This window comes from Melanerpes formicivorus, unplaced genomic scaffold, assembly GCF_026170545.1.
Source record: "Melanerpes formicivorus ecotype bairdi unplaced genomic scaffold, bMelFor1.0.p_v2 SCAF_15, whole genome shotgun sequence".
Lineage (NCBI taxonomy): Eukaryota > Metazoa > Chordata > Aves > Piciformes > Picidae > Melanerpes > Melanerpes formicivorus.
The window spans coordinates 4,885,341-4,904,970 of record NW_027142367.1 but is presented as its reverse complement, the minus strand read 5'-3'; the positions used below and the strand labels follow the sequence as shown (position 1 = coordinate 4,904,970).

At 44.6% G+C, this 19,630-nt stretch overlaps 1 protein-coding gene across 2 annotated transcripts in view; it reads left to right on the top strand.

The window, feature by feature from the left end:
- Positions 1 to 2,410: 2,410 nt before the first annotated feature.
- ANKS6 (ankyrin repeat and sterile alpha motif domain containing 6) overlaps positions 2,411 to 19,630 on the top strand; it is a 50,260-nt gene continuing 33,040 nt past the window's right edge. The window contains exons 1-6 of one of the 2 annotated variants that reach the window (XM_068147478.1): positions 2,411 to 2,795; positions 7,707 to 8,206; positions 10,748 to 10,792; positions 11,307 to 11,511; positions 15,173 to 15,279; positions 16,648 to 16,796. In XM_068147478.1, the coding sequence (XP_068003579.1) occupies positions 2,446 to 2,795; positions 7,707 to 8,206; positions 10,748 to 10,792; positions 11,307 to 11,511; positions 15,173 to 15,279; positions 16,648 to 16,796 (1,356 nt within the window). In that variant the 5' untranslated portion in view covers positions 2,411 to 2,445. The remainder of the gene's footprint in view (positions 2,796 to 7,706; positions 8,207 to 10,747; positions 10,793 to 11,306; positions 11,512 to 15,172; positions 15,280 to 16,647; positions 16,797 to 19,630) is intronic. The other variant, XM_068147479.1, reaches the window with a different exon arrangement.

Below are 19,630 nucleotides of genomic sequence, written 5' to 3'. Positions count from 1 at the left end.
AATGACCACGACAAGCTCCTCATACTTTCATGACGTAAGAATGGTTGTACTGGCTAGATCAAAAGCCTACCTAGTCATCTGTCTTTCCTCTGATGGTGGCCACTTATAAGCATTTTCATGCTTAAGGAAATTACTAATCGTAAGTGTATATATTAAAATTTTACACATTTTACTTCAGTTAACACATGGCATCTATAGTGGAGTAAGACTTGCTGAACATGTAACCTATCCAGGAACTTGTCCTTTCTGTAATGGTAAATTTGCAAAAGTTTAAGTAACTGTTTTTTCTTTGCTGCTAACAGTAATTTCCCAGAGGACTGGTTTAAATGGCCAGTAGTCTTGTTTCATAAAAACTTTATCCAAGTGTAGCTTCTGTGGCCCTTCACCATGATGCTCTGGCAGTCTGAATTTGAAAGCAGATCAGAGATGTAGAACTAAGAAGATACGGATACCACTGCCTAAAAACAGGGGATGGCTTTGTTTTACTGGTATTTGGCGGTTTCACTACACTCCCCCTAATTTCTCCTAGTCTTCTCATCCCCAAACCCTCCACCACTGTAATAAATGCCATGTTCTGACATTGAAATCACTCAGTTTAATAAAGAATGTCCTGATAAACTAAACTTCCAGGGACAGCTCGTGGCTTGGACAGTAGCACTCTGTGCTGGGATAGGAACTGGCTGGAGGGCTGAGGCCAGAGAGTGGTGGTGAATGGTGCCACATCCAGCTGGAGGCCAGTCACTAGTGGTGTCCCCAGGGATCAGTGCTGGGCCCCATTCTGTTTAATACCTTCACTGATGATCTGGATGAGGGGATAGAGTCAGTCATCAGTAAATTTGCAGATGACACCAAGTTGGGAGCAGGTGTTGATCGATTAGAGGGTAGGAGGGCTCTCCAGAGTGACCTTGACTGGCTGGACAGATGGGCAGAGTCCAACATGATGTTATTTAAGAAGACCAAGTGCCAGGTGTTGCACTTTGGCCACAACAACCCCATGCAGTGCTACAAGCTGGGGTCGGAGTGGCTGGGGAGCTGCCAAACAGAAAGGGACCTGGGGGTGCTGATTGACAGCTGCCTAAACATGAGTCAGCAGTGTGCCTAGGTGGCCAAGAAGGCCAATGGCATTCTGGCCTGCATTAGGAATAGTGTGGCCAGCAGGAACAGGAAAGTCATTCTGCCCCTGTACTCTGCACTGGTTAGGCCACACCTTGAGTCCTGTGTCCAGTTCTGGGCCCCTCAGTTTAAGAAGGACATTGAGACACTTGAACGTGTCCAGAGAAGGGCAATGAGGCTGGCAAGAGGCCTTGAGCACAAGCCCTATGAGGAGAGGCTGAGGGAGCTTGTGCTGTTTAGCCTGGAGAAGAGGAGGCTCAGGGGAGACCTTACTGCTGTCTACAACTACCTGAGGGAGGCTGTAGCCAGGTGGGGCTGCTGCCAGGGGAAGTTTAGGCTCAAGGTGAGGAGAAAGTTCTTCAGAGAGTTGTTAGCCATTGGAATGTGCTGCCCAGGGGGATGGTGGAGTCCAACCTTATTGATTCTCTGATTCTATGACATAACACTGAAGCAACTGGTCAACTGCACTTCAAGAGCTCATCTCACTGATGCCTTTTTCCCCCCCCCCTCTCTTTCCTTCCCTCCCCTCCCCTCACTTTGTAAATCAGTACAGCCTGGGAAAATGTATCAGATTAGATGGGAAGATCAACCTAGCGCAAAGATACTTAGAAATACCCCAAGAAATCATATTATACTCAAAACTTTTCCATTTAAAAGCCTAAGTGGTGCTATCAGGGGGCAGAAGATTTGGGTTAGGGGGAACGGCTCAAACGTGAATCCTGCATTTCAGTGAAGAAACTGGTTTTGAGCTAAAGGTAAAACAGGGTAGGAAGGTGCAAGTACAGACTTAAGTATATTATAAACTGACAGAGAGATTACACCGGAGTGAAGAAGAAAAAGGGGCTGTTGTATTGGGTGCAAGTGCACAAGCCCCACAGCGATGGCTTACTGCGGTGGCACCAGCCAGAAAAAGATGTACTGCAGAGACACTCGTCTGTACGGGAGTCAATAAAGGTGGCACGAACACGGCATGGGAAACTGCTGCACCCCAGATGCAAGCGGATGACAGAAAACATTTGTGGAAGGGGGTTGGAGCCGCAGTGACCCAGGCGCTGCCGGGACGAGGCAGGACGGCTCGGCGGAGAAAGGCGCGGAGGCCAGCGCGCCAAGCGGGCAAGCCTCTTCCCGGCTCCGGGGAAGGCGGCGTGTGACCCATCGCGGCTGCCCCTCCCCGCCTTCCGAGAGCTGCTGTGCTGCTGCAGCCGCCCTCGGCCGGCCTCCTCCCGCCGACGGAGTCCCCTCCTCCCCGCTGCCTTCCCGGCGGCCGCCGAGCCGCCTCCGGCAGGGGTGGACGCGGGCGGCCAGGCTGCTCGGAGCTCGCCAGTGCTGCCCATGGGGGAGTGCGGAGTCCCCCCCCAGGTTCAGCTCTTCCTCCGCGCCTGCGAGCAGGGTGACTGCGAGACCGCCCGCCGCCTCCTAGGGCTGCCCGGCGGTGGCACCGCCGACCCGGCGGCCCCCTCCTCTTGCGGTACCGAGGAGGTGGTGGCGGAGCCCTGCGGGGAACCGTCCGCCCCGCCCGCCCCCGCCGTGCCTGTGGACTGCACCGACGAGGCCGGCAACACGGGGCTGCAGTTCGCCGCGGCGGGGGGCCACGAGCAGCTGGTGCGGTTTCTGCTGCGGAAGGGGGCCTCGGTACAGAGCAGAAACCACTACGGATGGAGCCCACTCATGCAGGCGGCCAGGTAGGGGAGGGATCAAGCATCTGGAAGCCTCCGCCGCCGTCCCACCTCGCCGCGGGCCACTGGCCTAGTCAGCGGCAGGGCGGTTTCCGCGCCGACAGCAGCCCCGGGGCGGGGAAGGGAGGGCCGCCGAGGTGGCTTGGTGGCCCTCCTTGCCCCGCCTCGGGAGTGCCGCCGGCTTTCAGACTCTTTGCCTCCAAAATCTTGCTCCCCGGGGCCGGGGGAGTGGGATCGGGAGTGGGATCGGGAGCGCAGCGGGGTTCCAGGCGGGTCGGCGGGCGGGGAAGCGCCATGCTGTAGGCCGCGGGCTGTCGTCGCCGGTGTAGCGGCTTTGACCGGGGGCATCAGAATGGTCACCTGTTACCTTCCCCGAGGGCGGGGGAGGAGGAGGATTCGAGTTTAAATTTGGGTAGGTATGATGTTGGGGGAGTTGGGTTTCTTTTTTCAGTATCCAGGATGTGTTGATTGAAGCTGTGCACGGTATTGCGTGAGTTAAGACAGTCAATCACAGAGGAAACCTGAATGTGAAAACAATACTCTTTTCCTTCCTTGAAAGTAATGTAGGTGTACATCCTTAGTTAATAATTTATGTGATGTGTCTTATCTACCTGTTGAAAAGTCACTTGTGGCATAAAACATACTGGAGCAAACAGAAACAATTTGCTTCACTTGGCTTTTCCGTATTTTCCTAAGTGGCTTGCTGGAGAATGTGGAAAATCATTGCTGAGGGATTTAATGACAAATCTGAGTGGTTTTCTGCATCAGTGATGCTGTGCTTCGTGCAGCCCTCTGCTGGGTGGTGAGAGGTTCCCAATGCTAGTCTTTACGTACAAGTACTCCTTGGGTTTACATGCACTTTTTGCAAGCTTGGAGGGCAATGCTTTCCTACAATAAATGAGAGGAGAAAAGTGGTTTTGTTTTCTGTTTGTTTGATAACACATTAAAATACTTGGAAGAAAAGAATCTGTTTCAAAGTCAACATTTCTCTTTTCAATTAAAACCCATAGCAAGTTCCCAAAGAATGAGTCACACAGCTGTTTCCCAGTAAGAAGAAGGAAGACAGGGTTCAACAATTTTGTTATTTTATAAAGGTTTTTTTAAAAAAGGAAAAAGTTGCAGAAACATTCTTATTTCTCCCCCCTTAATTAAAACCATATGCTTATTCTCAAAACCAATATACTTAAATCACTAGAATCCTCTCACTATTAAAAAAAAAAAAGCCTTTCTGCCATTTGAAAAGGACTGAAGATACCATTGAAACCATTGGAGAAAACATGAAGTGCATGTTTCTTTTTAATGGATAACAAAAAAAGAAACCATAGAATAGAATAGAATAGGATAGAATAGAATAGAATAGAATAGAATAAAATAGAATAGAATAGAATAGAATTAACGAGGTTGGAAAAGACGTTCAAGATCACCAAGTCAAACCTATCACCCAACACCATCTAATCAATGAAACCATGGCACCAAGTGCCTCATCCAGCCCCCTCTTCAACAGCTCCAGTGACGGTGACTCCACCACCTCCCTGGGCAGCCCATTCCAATGGCCAATCACTCTTTCTGTGAGAAACTTCTTCCTAACATCCAGCCTAAACCTCCCCTGGCACAGCTTGAGTGTGTGTCCTCTTGTTCTGGTGCTGGTTGTCTCAGGGAAGAGACCAACACCTACCTGGCTACAACCTCCCATCAGGTAGTTGTAGAGAGCAGTAAGGTCTCCTCCGAGCCTCCTCCAGGCTAAGCAAACTGTACATGTTTAATATTCTGGCAGTGGTTACTCCTGTTGAAATTGCACAGGAGGTAGTAAATATGCACAAACGTAATCATGTGCAGGGACTGCAGGCACCACTGAGGTGACGCAGTGAAGTCTTCCAGGATAGACCTAAGGGCTAGAGTGGCCCCGAGGGCTTAATTCCGCAGCTACGTAATTTCTGAAAGGAGATTAGGGAGTTTTCATCTTATGTCTGCTGTTGGTGGTCAGTAGCATTCTTTGGGATTTCCTCGACTAACGTCTGCTTTGTTGCAGTGTACAAAGGCTGCTATGTACACAAGGATGTAGTAATCATAGAATCATTTCAGTTGGACAAGATCTTTAAGATCATCCAGTCCAACCGTTGATCTCACATCACCATGGCCATTAAACCATGTCCTGAAGTGCAGCATCTGTGCATTTTTTAACACCTCCAGGGTCAGTGACTCCCACCACCTCTCTGGGCAACCTGTTCCAATGCCTGACCATTCTTTCAGTAAAAAAAAATTTCCTAATGTCAAATCTAAATCTCCCCTGGTACAACTTGAGACCATTTCCTCTCACTAGTTACTGGGGAGAAGAGACCAACACCCGCCTCACTACAACCTTTTTTCAGGTAGCTATAGAGAGCAATGATGTCTCCCCTTAGCCTCCTCTTCTCCACACTTAGCAATCCAAGTTCCCTCATCTGCTTCTTGTAAGACTTCTTCTTCAGGCCCTTCACCAGCTTTGTTCCCTTCTCTGGACCCATTCCAGCAACTCAGTGTCCTTCTACTGAGGGGCTCGAAACTGAACTCAGTTTTCAAGGTGCAGCCTCACCAGTGCTGAGTACAGGGACACGACTTCCCTACTTCATCTGGCCACACTGTTCCTGAAACAGACAAGAATGCTGTTGGCCTTCTTGGCCCCCTGGGCACCCTGCTGGCTCATCTTCAGCTGGCTGTCAACCAGCATGTCCAGGTGCTTTCCTACGGGGCAGCTTTTCAGCCACACTTCCCCAAGCTTGTAGCATTACATGGGGTTGTGATCTAAGTGCAGGCCATAGTACTTGGCCTTGTTAAACCTCATACCACTCCCCTTGGCCCATCGATCCAGGCTGTCCAGATAGCTCTGCAGAGCATCAATCTCCTCATCCAGATCATGGATAAAAATATTAAAGAAGACTGGCCACAAAACTGAGCCCTGGGGAACGCTACTAGTGTCTGGTTGCCAGCTGGATTTAACTGGAAGTCACAACTCTCTGGGCCTGGCCATCCAGACAGATGTCTAGACAGCAAAGCACCTACCTGTCTAAGGTGTGTGTAGCCAGTTTCTCCAGGAGGATGCTGTGGGAGACTGTCAAAGGTTTTACTAAAGTCCAGATAACACCCACATCCTTTCCCTCATTCACTAAGTGGGTCATGTTGTCATAGAAGGAGACAGGTACATGAAGCATGACCTGTCCTTCATGAGCCCCTGCTGTCTGAGCCTAGTCACCTGGTTGCCATGCATGTGCTTCATAGTCCCATTAAATATGGTCTGCTCCATAACCTTCCCTGGCACCAAGATCAGAATGACCAGTTCGTTGTTCCCCTGGTCCTCCTGGTTCTTCTTGTAGATGGGTTCCACATTTGCCAACCTCCAGTCAGTTAGGACCTCCCCAGTTAGGCAGGACTGCTGATAAATGATGGGAAGTGGCTTGTTGAACACTTCTTCCAGCTGTCTCAGGTGTACGCCATCTGGCCCAACAGACTTGTGTATGTCTTCCTCTTGGCTTATGGTGGCTTCATTTTGTTCTCCATTCCTATCTTCCAGCTCAGGGGGCTGGGTATCCAGTGAAAACCTGATACTACTACTAAAGGCTGCGTCAAAGAAGATAATTAGCCTTAGCCTTTTCCTGATCTTCAAGCACTATGTTCCCCCTGCCATCCATCAAGGAACAGATTCTCCTCAGTCCTCCTTTTGTTGCTAATATCTTTGTAGAAGGATTTCCTGTTCTCTTTAACAGCTCATACCCGCAACAAAAGCACAGAGTACATGCCAATGTTTTATGCTTATTAAAATATGGGATTCTTCTGCTGAGGAACAGAAAATAGTTTCATTGTCGTATGGTTAGCTAGGTGGTTGGGTGTCTGTCCTACATGATTGTCTTTTGCTTACTTACAAAATACCAGAGCCCCTGGTTAAGTGGTATCAAAGCTGGGTTGCAGGTGAATCTGGTGTCAGAGTTCAATACTCTGACCAAGTTCTTTTATATATATTTCACAGAAGGGAGGTTTTAATGTTTTGGTACCAAGTTTCCTTTTTCAGAGATAGTTGCACCAGGTTTTAATTTAACCTACTGATACAGCAGTCTCCTGAAGTCATAACACAAGCCTAGCATACCAGCTGCAACACACAGCTGAACCACCAGACCATCAGCACGTCCATTATGCTGGGTGCCCCAGTTGCCAGGAAGGAATATGCCACTAAAAAACAGCTCAAGCCCTTGCTCTTATCAAAATTAATTCTGTTGGTTTCTCAGATTTGGTACTTTATGCTGGGCTGATGTGCCAGACACTTCTGTGCCGAACCTCATTGTGTATAGAGAAATTCAGCTTACCTTACAGCATCTATGACCACTGGTTATGTTCTCTGAGCCTTCTTCCATTGTGGGGGTTCCTTGATGGTTCAGGTCTTTTGTTGTTGATGTTGTGTTTTGCTTTTTTTCTTTATTGTTGGCTCTTTGGAGTTCGTACTCTACTTGTTCAATACTAATGAGGGTACTTAGTTAACATATCTGCAAGCAGACTGGCTTTGGTTCTTGCATGTGATCCAGGCCTGGAAATAACAGGGTGAAAGTCACTCTCTGGTTTATGAAAGTGACATACCGATGTCATGCAATTAAAAATGAACCTAGCACATTGCTGTTTTGCCCAGAACATCCTCTTAATTAGGGGGTTCATTTATGAGCATGGTCACTGGAACGTGTGGAACGATCTAGTTTACAGTCTCCAGCTGCTGATTTCTCCCCTCCAGTAAGGTGACCACTGTTGCATTCAGTGATGCTTGCTTGAGGCCACATAGTGTATTAGTCAATAGGCCAATTTGGTAACAAAGGTTTTTCCTCTCCAGAGTATGTTGATGTTCTTTGAGAAGTCTTTGCCATCCAAGCTGGTAATTAATCTCTTTTTCTTTCCCTCAAGGTTTGGACATATAAGCGTGGCTCACATTTTGCTGGAGAATGGTGCTGATCTCAATGCACAGAATAAGTTAGGAGCCAGTGTCCTCACAATGGCCTCCAGAGGTGGCCATGTCAGTATGGTGAAATTGTTGCTGGAATCTGGAGCTTTTGTGGACAACTATGACCATTTTAGTACAAGTGTACTCAACAGCAGCAGAGATGACCTTCCTGATATTACTCCACTAATGGCAGCTGCTCAGCATGGACATGAGGCGGTGGTACATCTGTTATTAGACTGGGGAGCTGATTGTAATTACACTGTGAAGACTATGGGCTGGAGTCCTTTAATGCTGGCAGCTGTTAGTGGAAAGGTGAGCTTGGCACAGCAGCTCATGGAGAAAGGTGCTAATCCTGATCATCTGAATGTACTACATAAAACACCCTTTGAAATCTCTGTTGGCTTCAAACACAAAGACATGAAGGACTACCTGGAATCTCTCACAACAATCAGACCCCAGGCAGGTATGGAACATTAGTTTTTTTGTTTCTCTTTCTTGAAATTTTGGTTGCATATTTAGCAATTGAAAGGGTTATTCTGTATGTATATGTTGCTCTATATGATTTCTAACAAGTCTTTTCTGAGAACGTTGGAGTCGGCAGACATACCTCGGCTGAGGCAGGGATGCCTGACTTCTGCAAATTGCTTCATGTTAGCTTGATGAGATTCCTGTCATGCCAGAAAAATTGTGTGAAACATTTGAAAATGTTTTAATGTTTTGCTTTTAAAACACGTGGTCCAGGTGCTCGTTTAGGAAGAGCATTGCAAAGGTCTGCCTAAAGTAGAACTAAGGAAGGGACATAAAAAAAACAGAATAGGTCATAAAAGAAAGGATACTGCAGACAAAAGAAAACCTAAAATATGTGAAATCTAGAAAACCTGCCTTGGAAGGAGCAGCTGAGGAAGTTCAGTCTGCCTCGTTTCATGAGGAGGTGGTTAAGAGGTGTGATTAATAAAGTTTCCACGTTAAGGACAGGAACTCTAGTACCTGAAGGCCTTTTTTATATGGCAGCAAACTGTGAGTTTAATGTTAGAAGAATTTGAATGGGAAATAAAGCTACTATGTTTTGCAGTGAAGTTTAGACCCAGAGTGACTTAGCAGAGATGTACAGACTCTTGACAGTTGCAATCAAGATTAAATGCCATTCTAAAACTCATCATCAGACTGCCTTCACTGGGTGTTGCATACAAGACTTGTGGCATGCAGATCAGATGAGGTTAAACCTGATGTGTTTTTCTGCCACTCTCTGAATATATGAATCCTTCTCATAGGCTTTGATAGTAGACTGTGTATTCTAAGAAAGCCAACTATTACTATGGATGAATAACAAGACAGCATGTCCCCTACTCCCCTAAATTTGCAGATGACACCAAGCTGGGGGCAGGTATTGATCTGCTGGAGGGTAGAGAGGCTCTGCAGAGGGACCTCGACAGGCTGGACAGATGGGCAGAGTCCAACAGCATGAGATTGAACACATCCAAGTGCCGGGTTCTGCACATTGGCCACAACAACCCTATGCAGTGCTACAGGCTGGGGTCAGAGTGGCTGGAGAGCAGCCAGGCAGAGAGGGACCTGGGGGTACTGGTTGATGGTAGGCTGAACATGAGCCTGCAGTGTGCCCAGGCGGCCAAGAGGGCCAATGGCATCAGGAACAGTGTGGCCAGCAGGAGCAGGGAGGTCATTCTGCCCCTGTACACTGCACTGGTTAGGCCACACCTTGAGTACTATGTCCAGTTCTGGGCCCCTCAGTTTAGGGAGGATGTTGACTTGCTGGAGCATGTCCAGAGAAGGGCAACAAAGTTGGTGAGGGGTTTGGAACACAAGCCCTATGAGGAGAGGCTGTGGGAGCTGGGGCTGCTTAGACTGGAGAAGAGGAGACTCAGGGGTGACCTTATTGCTCTCTACAACTACCTGAAGGGAGGTTGTAGACAGGCGGATGTTGGTCTCTTCTCCCAAGCAGCCAGTACCAGAACAAGAGGACACAGTCTCAAGCTGCACCAGGGAAGGTTTAGGCTGGATGTTAGGAGGAAGTTCTACACAGAGAGAGTGATTGCCCATTGGAATGGGCTGCCCGAGGAGGTGGTGGAGTCACCATCACTGGAGGTGTTCAGGAGGAGACTTGATAGGGTGCTTGGTTGCATGGTTTAGTTGAGTAGGTGGTGTTGGATGATGGGTTGGACACGATGATCTTGAAGGTCTCTTCCAACCTGGTCTGGTCTGGTCTATTCTATTCTATTCTATTCTATTCTATTCTATTCTATTCTATTCTATTCTATTCTATTCTATTCTACTTTTCTGTTCCTTGCAGGAGGGGTAAAATGTCTAATTAACTCAGGATTTTATAAAATTTATATGGACCCTCTTCTCTGTTTTTTCCTTACCTTACATAGTGTCAGCAGTTTCAAAGTACTTTGAAGGCACATCAAAGGAGGAATCTTTCACTGAGAATATTAACATTTGTAATAATTGCATTTCTTGTTAGGGGGATGGTGATCTGGGAGCTGAAGGATATCTATTCATGCACAAATAGCAAGCTGTGTAGTTAAATCATCACTCTTGTTTTTGTGACCTTTACAAATTAACCTGTCCATACTCAAGAGGAAATAAAAATGAGACAGCCTGTAAAACTTTTGAGTCACCTTTCAGAATAATCTTGTACTATTTATGTATTTGCTGTTGTAAAGAGGATTGCATCAAACCACAAAACCATGCTGTGGTTTTTTAATTGATATTTTAACCTTCCAGGCAGGAAACACAAGAGAGTTTCCATACACAATTTCCTGATAGAGAAGGGAAGTTAAAAGGCAAAAGGCTATACTGGTGCTTTATTATAGTTTGTAGCTTTGGGTCTGCACAGAGAACTGTAGAAATGATTCATCCTCCCTGAAGGGAATGAAAAAGGTTACTAGTGCCTTTTGTGTTCATGTCTAAGCACGTGGTTTACAGTACCTTTGTGCAATTGCTTTGTAAAATGATTGCTAATAGAAATATTTATTTCTTCCAGATTCAGAAATGCGGCAACCTGATGTCTTTAATGCTTTGAAACTGGGTAAGTGGTGACAGGATTCTTCCACCATGTCTGGTTCTTGTAATTTCAGAACATGTTTGTTTGCTAACATGTGAAACTAAGACTTGTTCTGTTGTTTTGTTTTGTTCAGTTTTCCTTGTATGGTATCATCTTATGACAAATTAACAGAAATATTCCATACTTCTTTCTTCACATATGGGATGCCCTGCAGTTTATACAGCCTCTGTGGCTTAGTCGTTGCATTTCAGAAAATGGTCTTGTGATGGATTGTACTGTAAGTGTATAGATAGGGAATATAAGGGATAACAGTGCCCTATGTTTATGCCACAGTTTTGTGTACTGAACTGTTAATTCAAACCCCAAAGATCAGTACAAATGTTTAGCTTTAGCATTGCAGTTGCTCTAGCACTCTGATTTTTGCTGTTTTAATTCCACTAAACGTAGACCAGTGTCAGCAAATCAAAATACTTATTAATTCAGTGACTAAGAAGTTCTTTGTTGCTCATGTAGATTATGTTTTATCACTGTGTTGCAGGAAACTTTCAGCTGGTTAAAGCTATTGTTGATGAAGACCTAAGTCAGGTCAATATTACTAACGTTGATGGCGCATCTCCATTGATGATTGCAGCTGTAACTGGACAGCTGCCCCTTGTGCAGCTCCTGGTTGAGAAAAATGCTGATATTGACAAACAGGATAATGTTCATGGCTGGACAGCACTAATGCAGGCCACATATCATGGGTAAGATACATGCTGTCTTTGGGTCTAGCAGTAAAGAAGTTTCATTCTTCTTGTATTCAATAGAGAAAAATCTTTTTGATACTGACTCTGGAAGCACAGGGGCTGGTGCAAGAAACTGAGAGACTTGTGACCTTGCACTGGCCTCAGCTTACCAGAGCAGACCTGAATGCTTTTTGGATTTCAGAACACGTGGCACAACTGGGAACTTGATTCTTGCTCAGTAAGTGCTGAGAACACTCCGGTGCACCAGGCAGGCACTAGGAACTTTTGTGCAAATTTCAACTTCCATCCTTTGGTGGGTTTTGTGTTTTGTTAGGGTAGTATCACCCTCTGCCAGGATTATAGGCCTACATAAAGTTGTGAAACTTCAAGGAAATCATATTTCTGTGTGCCATATTTTCCAGTCTTAAAAATCATTCTTACATTGCCCTCTTATATTCCTCTATTCACCCTTTAATTTTCATAAGGTTTTCTGAAGGGCACCCACTGGAGAACTAATGGTCATTTTCTCTAAAGCTGCTGTATAAATGCAGGAAGGTGCTGAAGTGTCAAACACCAGAAATTGGCATGGTACTTCCCATGTGATCTCGGCCATGTACTTGGCATTGTCCCTGTACAGAACATTCAGTTTAGGATGGTGAACTTCTCTCCATTGTTGTAGACAGGCCCCTCAGCAAGGTGAAGATTCATTACCAGCTGGTAATACTCACACTAATGGTGCAAATGCAGATCATGCAGATCACAGAATCACAGAACATTAGGGTTTGGAAGGGACCTCGAAAGATCATTTAGTCCATCCCCCTGCCAGAGCACGATCACCTAGAGTAGGTCACGCAGGAACGTGTCCAGGTGGGTTTTGAATGCCCCATAGAAGGAAGCTGATTCCACAACCTCTCTGGGCAGCCTGTTAGAGTATTCTGTCGCCCTCATAGAGAAAAATTTTTTCCTTATGTTCATGTGGAACCTCCTGTGCTCCAGCTTGCACCCATTGCCCCTTGTCCTGTCATTGAACATCACTGAGAAGGGCCTGGCTCTGTCCTTCTGATCCTTGCCCTTCACATATTTATAAACATTAATGAGGTTACCCTTCAGTCTCCTCCTCTCCAAGCTAAAGAGACCCATCTTGCTCAGTCTTTCCTCATAAGAAAGATGTTCCGCTCCCATAATCATCTTTGGGGCTCTGTGCTGGACTCTTTCAAGCTGCTCCAGGTTTTATCTTTAATCAGCAGATCTCACTGGGCTATGAAAGTGCAACAAAGGTGAAAAATAGGAGGTTAAGTTGTCATTGCTTTGTCAAAAATTTCAGAAGTAGTTCTGAGGACCTACGTAAGATGAGATTCTTGTACTACTTTCTTTCCAGTGTGGTACTGATAGCTGTGATAGGCATTTCACAGAAGTGCCTGAAGATCAGTTTTTCTGGTGTGGCCGTTTTGCTTATGATCAGCCTCCCCAGTTGAAGTAAAAGCAGCCAGCAGAAAGTAATGAGCTGGGATGCTGGCATGTCCCTGTGCTGGTACTGAGACACTCCTCTTGCCCCTGGAAGCAGATTGCTGCCTGTGATAGGATGATAGGAAACTGGGGAGGGTGGCTGACACTGGAAGATTGTGCTGCCTTCCAATGAGATCTAGACAGGCTGGAAAGCTGGGCAAAGGTGAACCTCATGGAGTCCAATAAGGACAAGTGCAAAGTCCTGCATCTGGGGAGGAATAATACCAGGCACCAGTACAGACTAGGGGTCATCCTGCTGAGAAGCAGCTCCCTAGAGAAAGACCTTGGAGTCCTAGTGGACAGGAAGTTACCCATGGGGCAGCAGTGTGCCCTTGAGGCCGAGAGTGCCACTGGCATCCTGGGGTAGATTAAGAAAAGTGTGTCCAGGAAGTCTAGGGAGGTTCTCTTCCCCCTCTACGCTGCCCTGGTGAGACCACATCCAGTGCCCACTTCTGGGCTCCCCAATTCAAGTGAGGCAGGGGTTGTCTGCTGGAGAGAGTCTAATGGAGAGCTGCAAGGATGATTGTGGGACTTGGAACATCTCCAAAGAAAGATTGAGAGATCTGGGGCTGTTGAGAAGGCTGAGAAGGGATCTTATTAGCATCTATATTTGAGGGGTGGGCGCCAAGATGAAGGTGCTAGTCTCTTTTTGGTGGTGCCCAGCGATAGGACAAGGAACAATGGGTACAAGCGAGAACACAGGAGGCTCATATCAACACAAGGAGACGCTTCTTTACAGTGAGGATGATGGAACACTGGAACAGGCTGCCCATGGAGGTTGTGGAGTCTCCTTCTCTGGAGACTTTCAAAACCCTCGTTGGATGCCTTTCTGTGTGGCCTGCCTTAGGTGACATTGCTTTGTCAGTGGGGTTGGACTTGATGATCTCTAGAGGTCCCTTCCAGCTCTTAATATTCTGTGATTCTGTGAGATACTGCCCTTTTGAGTTTCCTGAAGGACTGTGTTATGAAAATTCCCTTCCTGATTATATGAATCAGTCTTTCTGACATAAGCAGTTGTTACTACAGTTTCAACGTTTGAGGTAGTGGAATTTTACTGGAAGCTTTGGTATTGTTCATGCTTAAGTAAAACCAGCTAAGACAGTGGCTCAGTGGAAGGACCAGAAAGAAATCCCAGTCATGGAGATAAGGACTTGGCTTCTTAGAAACTTAGAAGCATCCATGAAGGATAAAAGACATCCAGGATAATGTCAACATCATAGCCCCTCCAACACATTTTGTAAACCCTCCCAGTATTGTCTGGCAGCTTCAGTATTGGAGTTTGCAGTCACCTATTGCTATGGAAAAATATTTGTACTCTGTTGCTTATGCACATGACTTCATTTTTATACAAGATCAGTCTCTGCTAAAGTGGATTTTTGTGTTGAATACATTTTCTCTAGCTTTGTTTTCTGTTCACTTACTCGTAGGCTGAATTACAGTGTTGCTTTTAGCTCACATGGCAAGTCTTGCTTATTTATTCAGGTGTATGAGCAGGGAAAGTGGGAGAGGGGGTAAAGGGAATGGGATGGTGCTTTCCTTTTATACAACTAGCTTTTATGAGCTCTTGTTGGAAAGTGTTTGTGTCGGTTATTATTTAATGCTGATTGTTTCTGCATTTTAAACACTTCAAGGATGTGATAATGTTCCTTCTCAATTACATAATTTATATTTCTAATTAAGTGAGGTACTGTTTGGAGTTTATAAATTGTCTTCAGTCAGTTTGGCTTTTCTGTATGTAATTTCTTACCTGTTCTGCATATGAAGTTGTGTTAAAGTATTACTGATGGCAAATGATGACTACTCTACTGACTTGGCCTTTGCATTTGCTTTTTTGCCCTGGGCATTTATGGCCTTTCTTTGGGAATGTGTTTGTCAAGAAATTCTAGAGTCAGTTCCAAAGGGTGAGCCTCAGCAGCTGACTGTTCAAATTACATGTTTTGTAGGCTGACATTCTGTGTGTTGATTAGTGTAATTAATAGTAAAGAGTGGCTGACAAAGAAATCAGTGGGAGCTTCTGAATGCCTTGTGAACAAATTTTAGATTTGGTTAACTATAGGAGAAGGAAGACTGATTTCATTTGAGGAGCAATGGTATAAAAGAATGAAAAAGGAACATTTGGGTTTTAATAGGGTTTTAAACATGAGCAATGCCTTTTTTTTTCCTTCCCATAAAGAAACAAAGATGTTGTGAAGTATTTGTTAAATCAAGGAGCTGATGTCAATCTTCGTGCAAAAAATGGATATACAGCTTTTGACCTGATAATGCTGCTGAATGACCCAGGTATGTTATTTCAAGGAGCACTGAAGAAATGTGCCACCTAAACAGATAAACATACTTTCTCATCTAGAGAATACATTAAAATTGGTAGGAAGTATCCTCTATGGTCTGGACTGGACCACGAAAGGAGAGAATAATGCCTGAAAATGGTGAGTTTTGAATTATTTGATTAGATGAGTGTTTGCATGTATGGGATAACAGATTTTGTATATTCCTCTTGCCTTCCTTTGTGAAAATACTCCAACATTTTCAGTGTCACCAGAGCTAGTTCAGTGGCATTTAACTGTGGTGGCCCAGCTATTCTATAGTGTCCTTAGCACAGATCTGTGAACAATTTCCACTCAGTAAACAGCAGTAAAGGGACAGGACAAAGAGTGCAATTGGAGCAAAATGAGTGGACTCCTGGCTGCACCTCCCACTACATCTATAAAGGCTGAGAATAAAGCACACTTCAGGGTTCTGATTGTTTCTGTAGGACTGCTTTAGAACAAAGCAGCATGTTTTAGGGACACCACAATGAAACAGATTTAGGTTTTGATGTCGTTTGCTTAGCCTGTATAATTTGTTGTTGTTAACCTTTCATGGTACCTGAATTGCTTGATCTGAATCAGAAAAAACACTACTCTTGATGCAATTAATGTTTATTTTTTCTGTATTTACTCTTTCTGGTTGCTAGCAAATACCTTTCCTTTGTCAAAAGTAGATCACTAATAATATGAAATCTTACATAGTGAATTATTTTATAACTAACTTCTTCTATGTCTTGTTAGTTCTCTCTCTATATATACAAATGTAGGTCAGTTTTGTCCACCCTTCCAAAAGTTCCCTGAGTTCTTTATAAACCAGATATTTACAGAGATTTTTTGTTTGCTGTCCTATCCTGATCTCATGCTTGTTCTTTTTTCTTTCCTCACCTTTTTTTTCCTTACTTTTTTGTCCATCTCTTTTCTTACCATGTCTTTTCAGTACCTTCATTCTCCAGGCTGAACATCTCCTTTCTCTTTGGGATTTAATTTCAAGCTTCTTTTCTGCAACCTGTACTTGAAGAAAGAATATTCATTTTTCTCTACTCTCTTCTGTGTCAGGTGAGAAAAGGGAGCATCACAATACCTTTTTTAACCCCTACAAAGTGGAGGAAGCAGTTCACTTGGTCACATGCATGCTTATTTATATTGAGAGGTGATGGTAAGCCTGCAGCCTGCTGTGTTGGGGAGAAGGTGTGGGAAACCTAGTCAAGAGAGAATGTTTGGGGGATTCATCTGCCTTGTGATCAATTACTACTTACATGGGATTGATAGGTAAAGTGTCAGCATATCAGTCATAATTTTGGAAATCAAAGCAGACTAAACATTATCTTTTGTTTTCTTGTAGACACAGAGCTTGTACGGTTACTGGCATCAGCATGCATGCAGGTAGACAAAGACAAGAATAAACTGAACACCAGATCATCTTTGCCTTGTTCCAGAAGTAGACAGTCCTTAAATGTCCCAGTGTTGCCAGATGATAAAGGGGGTCTAAAGGTAACTATATTAATTCTCAATAAATAATCAGTGCCTTGTTTCCTGTAATGTATGAAGCAGAGAAAGTGATTTCTAAGAAGTATTTTGGATTTAATAGGTAACTGGGTTTTTTGGGGGTTTGTCTGTTCTGGGTTCCTCACTGACCTCCTAGTGAAATGTAGAACATATTCAGCTTAATTTTTTCAGATGGTAGGACAAAAGGGAAGACTTTTGAGGGGGAGTTTGCATCAAAGCATTTCAGTGCACAGAAATAGATCTCCTAAGTAGCAGAAGTTACCATGTTTATCTGTTTGGAACTATATTTCCATTATGATCTTAATTTTAAACCTGCCATTTAAATCCATATGTATTTCAAACTTAGCAGACTGCTTTTATACTCATTGCTATTTTTTTATTTTCGTAAAAGTTTTTGTTTTGATTTGGAGTGGATGTGTTAGGGGACTATGGCTAGCATCTCTTATCAGTCAGAAACTGCCTGTTTATGTCTTTGTTTTATGTAGAGATTGCAGCAGCAGTTCCTTTATTTTGCTTTTATGGTTTTTAGTAGACTCCAGAAGAAGGAAGGATGTATGAAGGAGTTCTAGTTGAAAATACACCTGGTGTGGGACAACCCAGGAGACTGAGAGGCTACCTCTTTTGTCTACCTCTAGCACAGAGGGTAGACTTAATTTCAACCACGTATGGAAACAGACTATTGACATTGAAAATTAAGATCATAGCAGAAATTCTAATATTCAATACAAAGAGTGGAATAGTGTGCATTTCAGGCTTACATGTCATTTGGCATGCTGTGTCCTCTCCTTGGAACGTGTAGTGGGAAACCACAGAGTAACACCAAGGTGTATACCATTTAAAGAGAGATACTATAGGTTACATTGTTCGTTTGTGAAAGAGAAGGAAAGAAGGAAAGTAAGTTAGCAGATGACACCAAGTCAGGTGGGACTGTTGAACTTCATGAGGGTAGGGAGGCTCTGCAGAAGGAATTGGATAGATTGGATTAATGGGCCAACGTTAGCAGGATGAGCTTCAACAAGGCCAAATGCCAGGTCCTGCACTTGGGTCACAACAAGCCCAAGCAATGCTACACTCTTGGGGAAGTGTGGCTGGACAGCTGTCTAGCAGAAAGGAACCTGGGGGTTCTAACTGACAAGTAGCTGAATATGTGCAAGCAGTGTGGCCAAAAAAGCCAATTGCATCCTATCTTGGATTAGAAATGCTGTGCCCATCAGGAGTAGGGAGGTGATTGTCCCCTTGTACTCAGCCCTGGTAAGGCCACACCTCGAGTATTGCGTTCAGTCTTGGGCACCTCGATACAAGAGAGATGTGGAGGTGCTGGAGTGAGTGCAGAGGAGGGCAATGAAGCTGGTGAAGGGCCTGGAAAATAAATGTTATGAAGAGTGGCTGAAGGAGCTGGGGCTGTTTAGTCTGCGAAAGAGGAGGCTGAGGGGAGACCTCACTGCTTGTCCATAGCTACCTGAAAGGATGTTGTGAGAGGCTGGTGCTGGTCTCTTCTCACGGGTAATTAGTGATAGAGTGAGAGGCAACAGCCTCAAGCTATGTTGGGGTAGTTTTAGACTGGACTTTAGGAAAAAATCTTTTCATGGAAAGAGTGTTCAGGCATTGGAATGTGCTGCCCAGGGATGTGGTTGAGTCACCAACCCTGCATGTGTTTATAGGTTGTTTGGGTGTAGTGCTTGAGGATATGGTTTAGAGTTGAACCTTGTAGAATAGGGTTATTGGTTGGACTTGCTGATCCCAAGGGTCTTTTCCAACCCAAATGTTAATGTGATTCTGTGAAAATAACATTTTTTGATTTATGGAGGGTCATCAAACTCTGGTCTCTCTGTACCAGCATGAGAAGGGAGTGCACAAGTGAGGGACCTCTCCTGGGTTTTGTAGCAGCAGTGCCTCCGTGTGGACAACAGCTTTGTGCTGAGCCAGGACTGTAAACCAAAGTCAGTTAGGGTGGCTCAGTCAGTACATAAATTTTCTATCTAGATCATTGCAAATGGCAGAATGTGGGGTCTGCAGAATCATGAGACTGTAGAAATGGGAGGGAATTTGACAGGCTCACTTGCCTTTATGTAAAGAGACAGGATGAACATACCAAGAACATCCTTGAAGGAAGTTTATGAGTTTCTGGTCTTTCTTCACTGTGGTGAAGATGATCCCATGGTTCCATTGTCTCCATCATCCCCCTGTTCCACTGCCTGTTGCTTCTTGTCGTCATTTTCCCCCTGATCTAACCTATATCTGTCTTGGCTGCATATTAAGTTGGTTGATTCTTGTTCAGTGGCCACCTTCATTTTCCTAAGAACTAGATAAATAGTTAAGGAACTATCATATTCTCCTAAGTTTATTTTTCTAAACAAAAAGACTACATTTGAAATTCCTTGTGCAAGTTACATTTCCTAACCTTTGTACTATTTCTGACTTGTCTGTCTGCTAAGATGAGAGATCCAAGATGAGTCTTGGGGTATCAGAATCACATAGTGACATCCCAAACCTGCTTGCACAGTTGCGTGTTTCCTGGTGTTATCAGTGAAGTTTACCTTTTTTTGCTGCAGTAACACTGCAGCATCTGTGCATCTATAGAAATAGAAATAGAAATAGAAATAGGAATATAACAGAATAGAATAGAATAGAATAGAATAGAATAGAATAGAATAGAATAGAATAGAATAGAATAGACCAGGTTGGAAGAGACCTTTGGAATCATTGTGTCCAACCCATCATCCAACACCATCTAATCAACTAAACTATGGCACCAAGTGCCTCATCAAGTCTCCTCCTGTACTTACTTAGTGGTATGTTATGACTTGGATTTTCTTTTC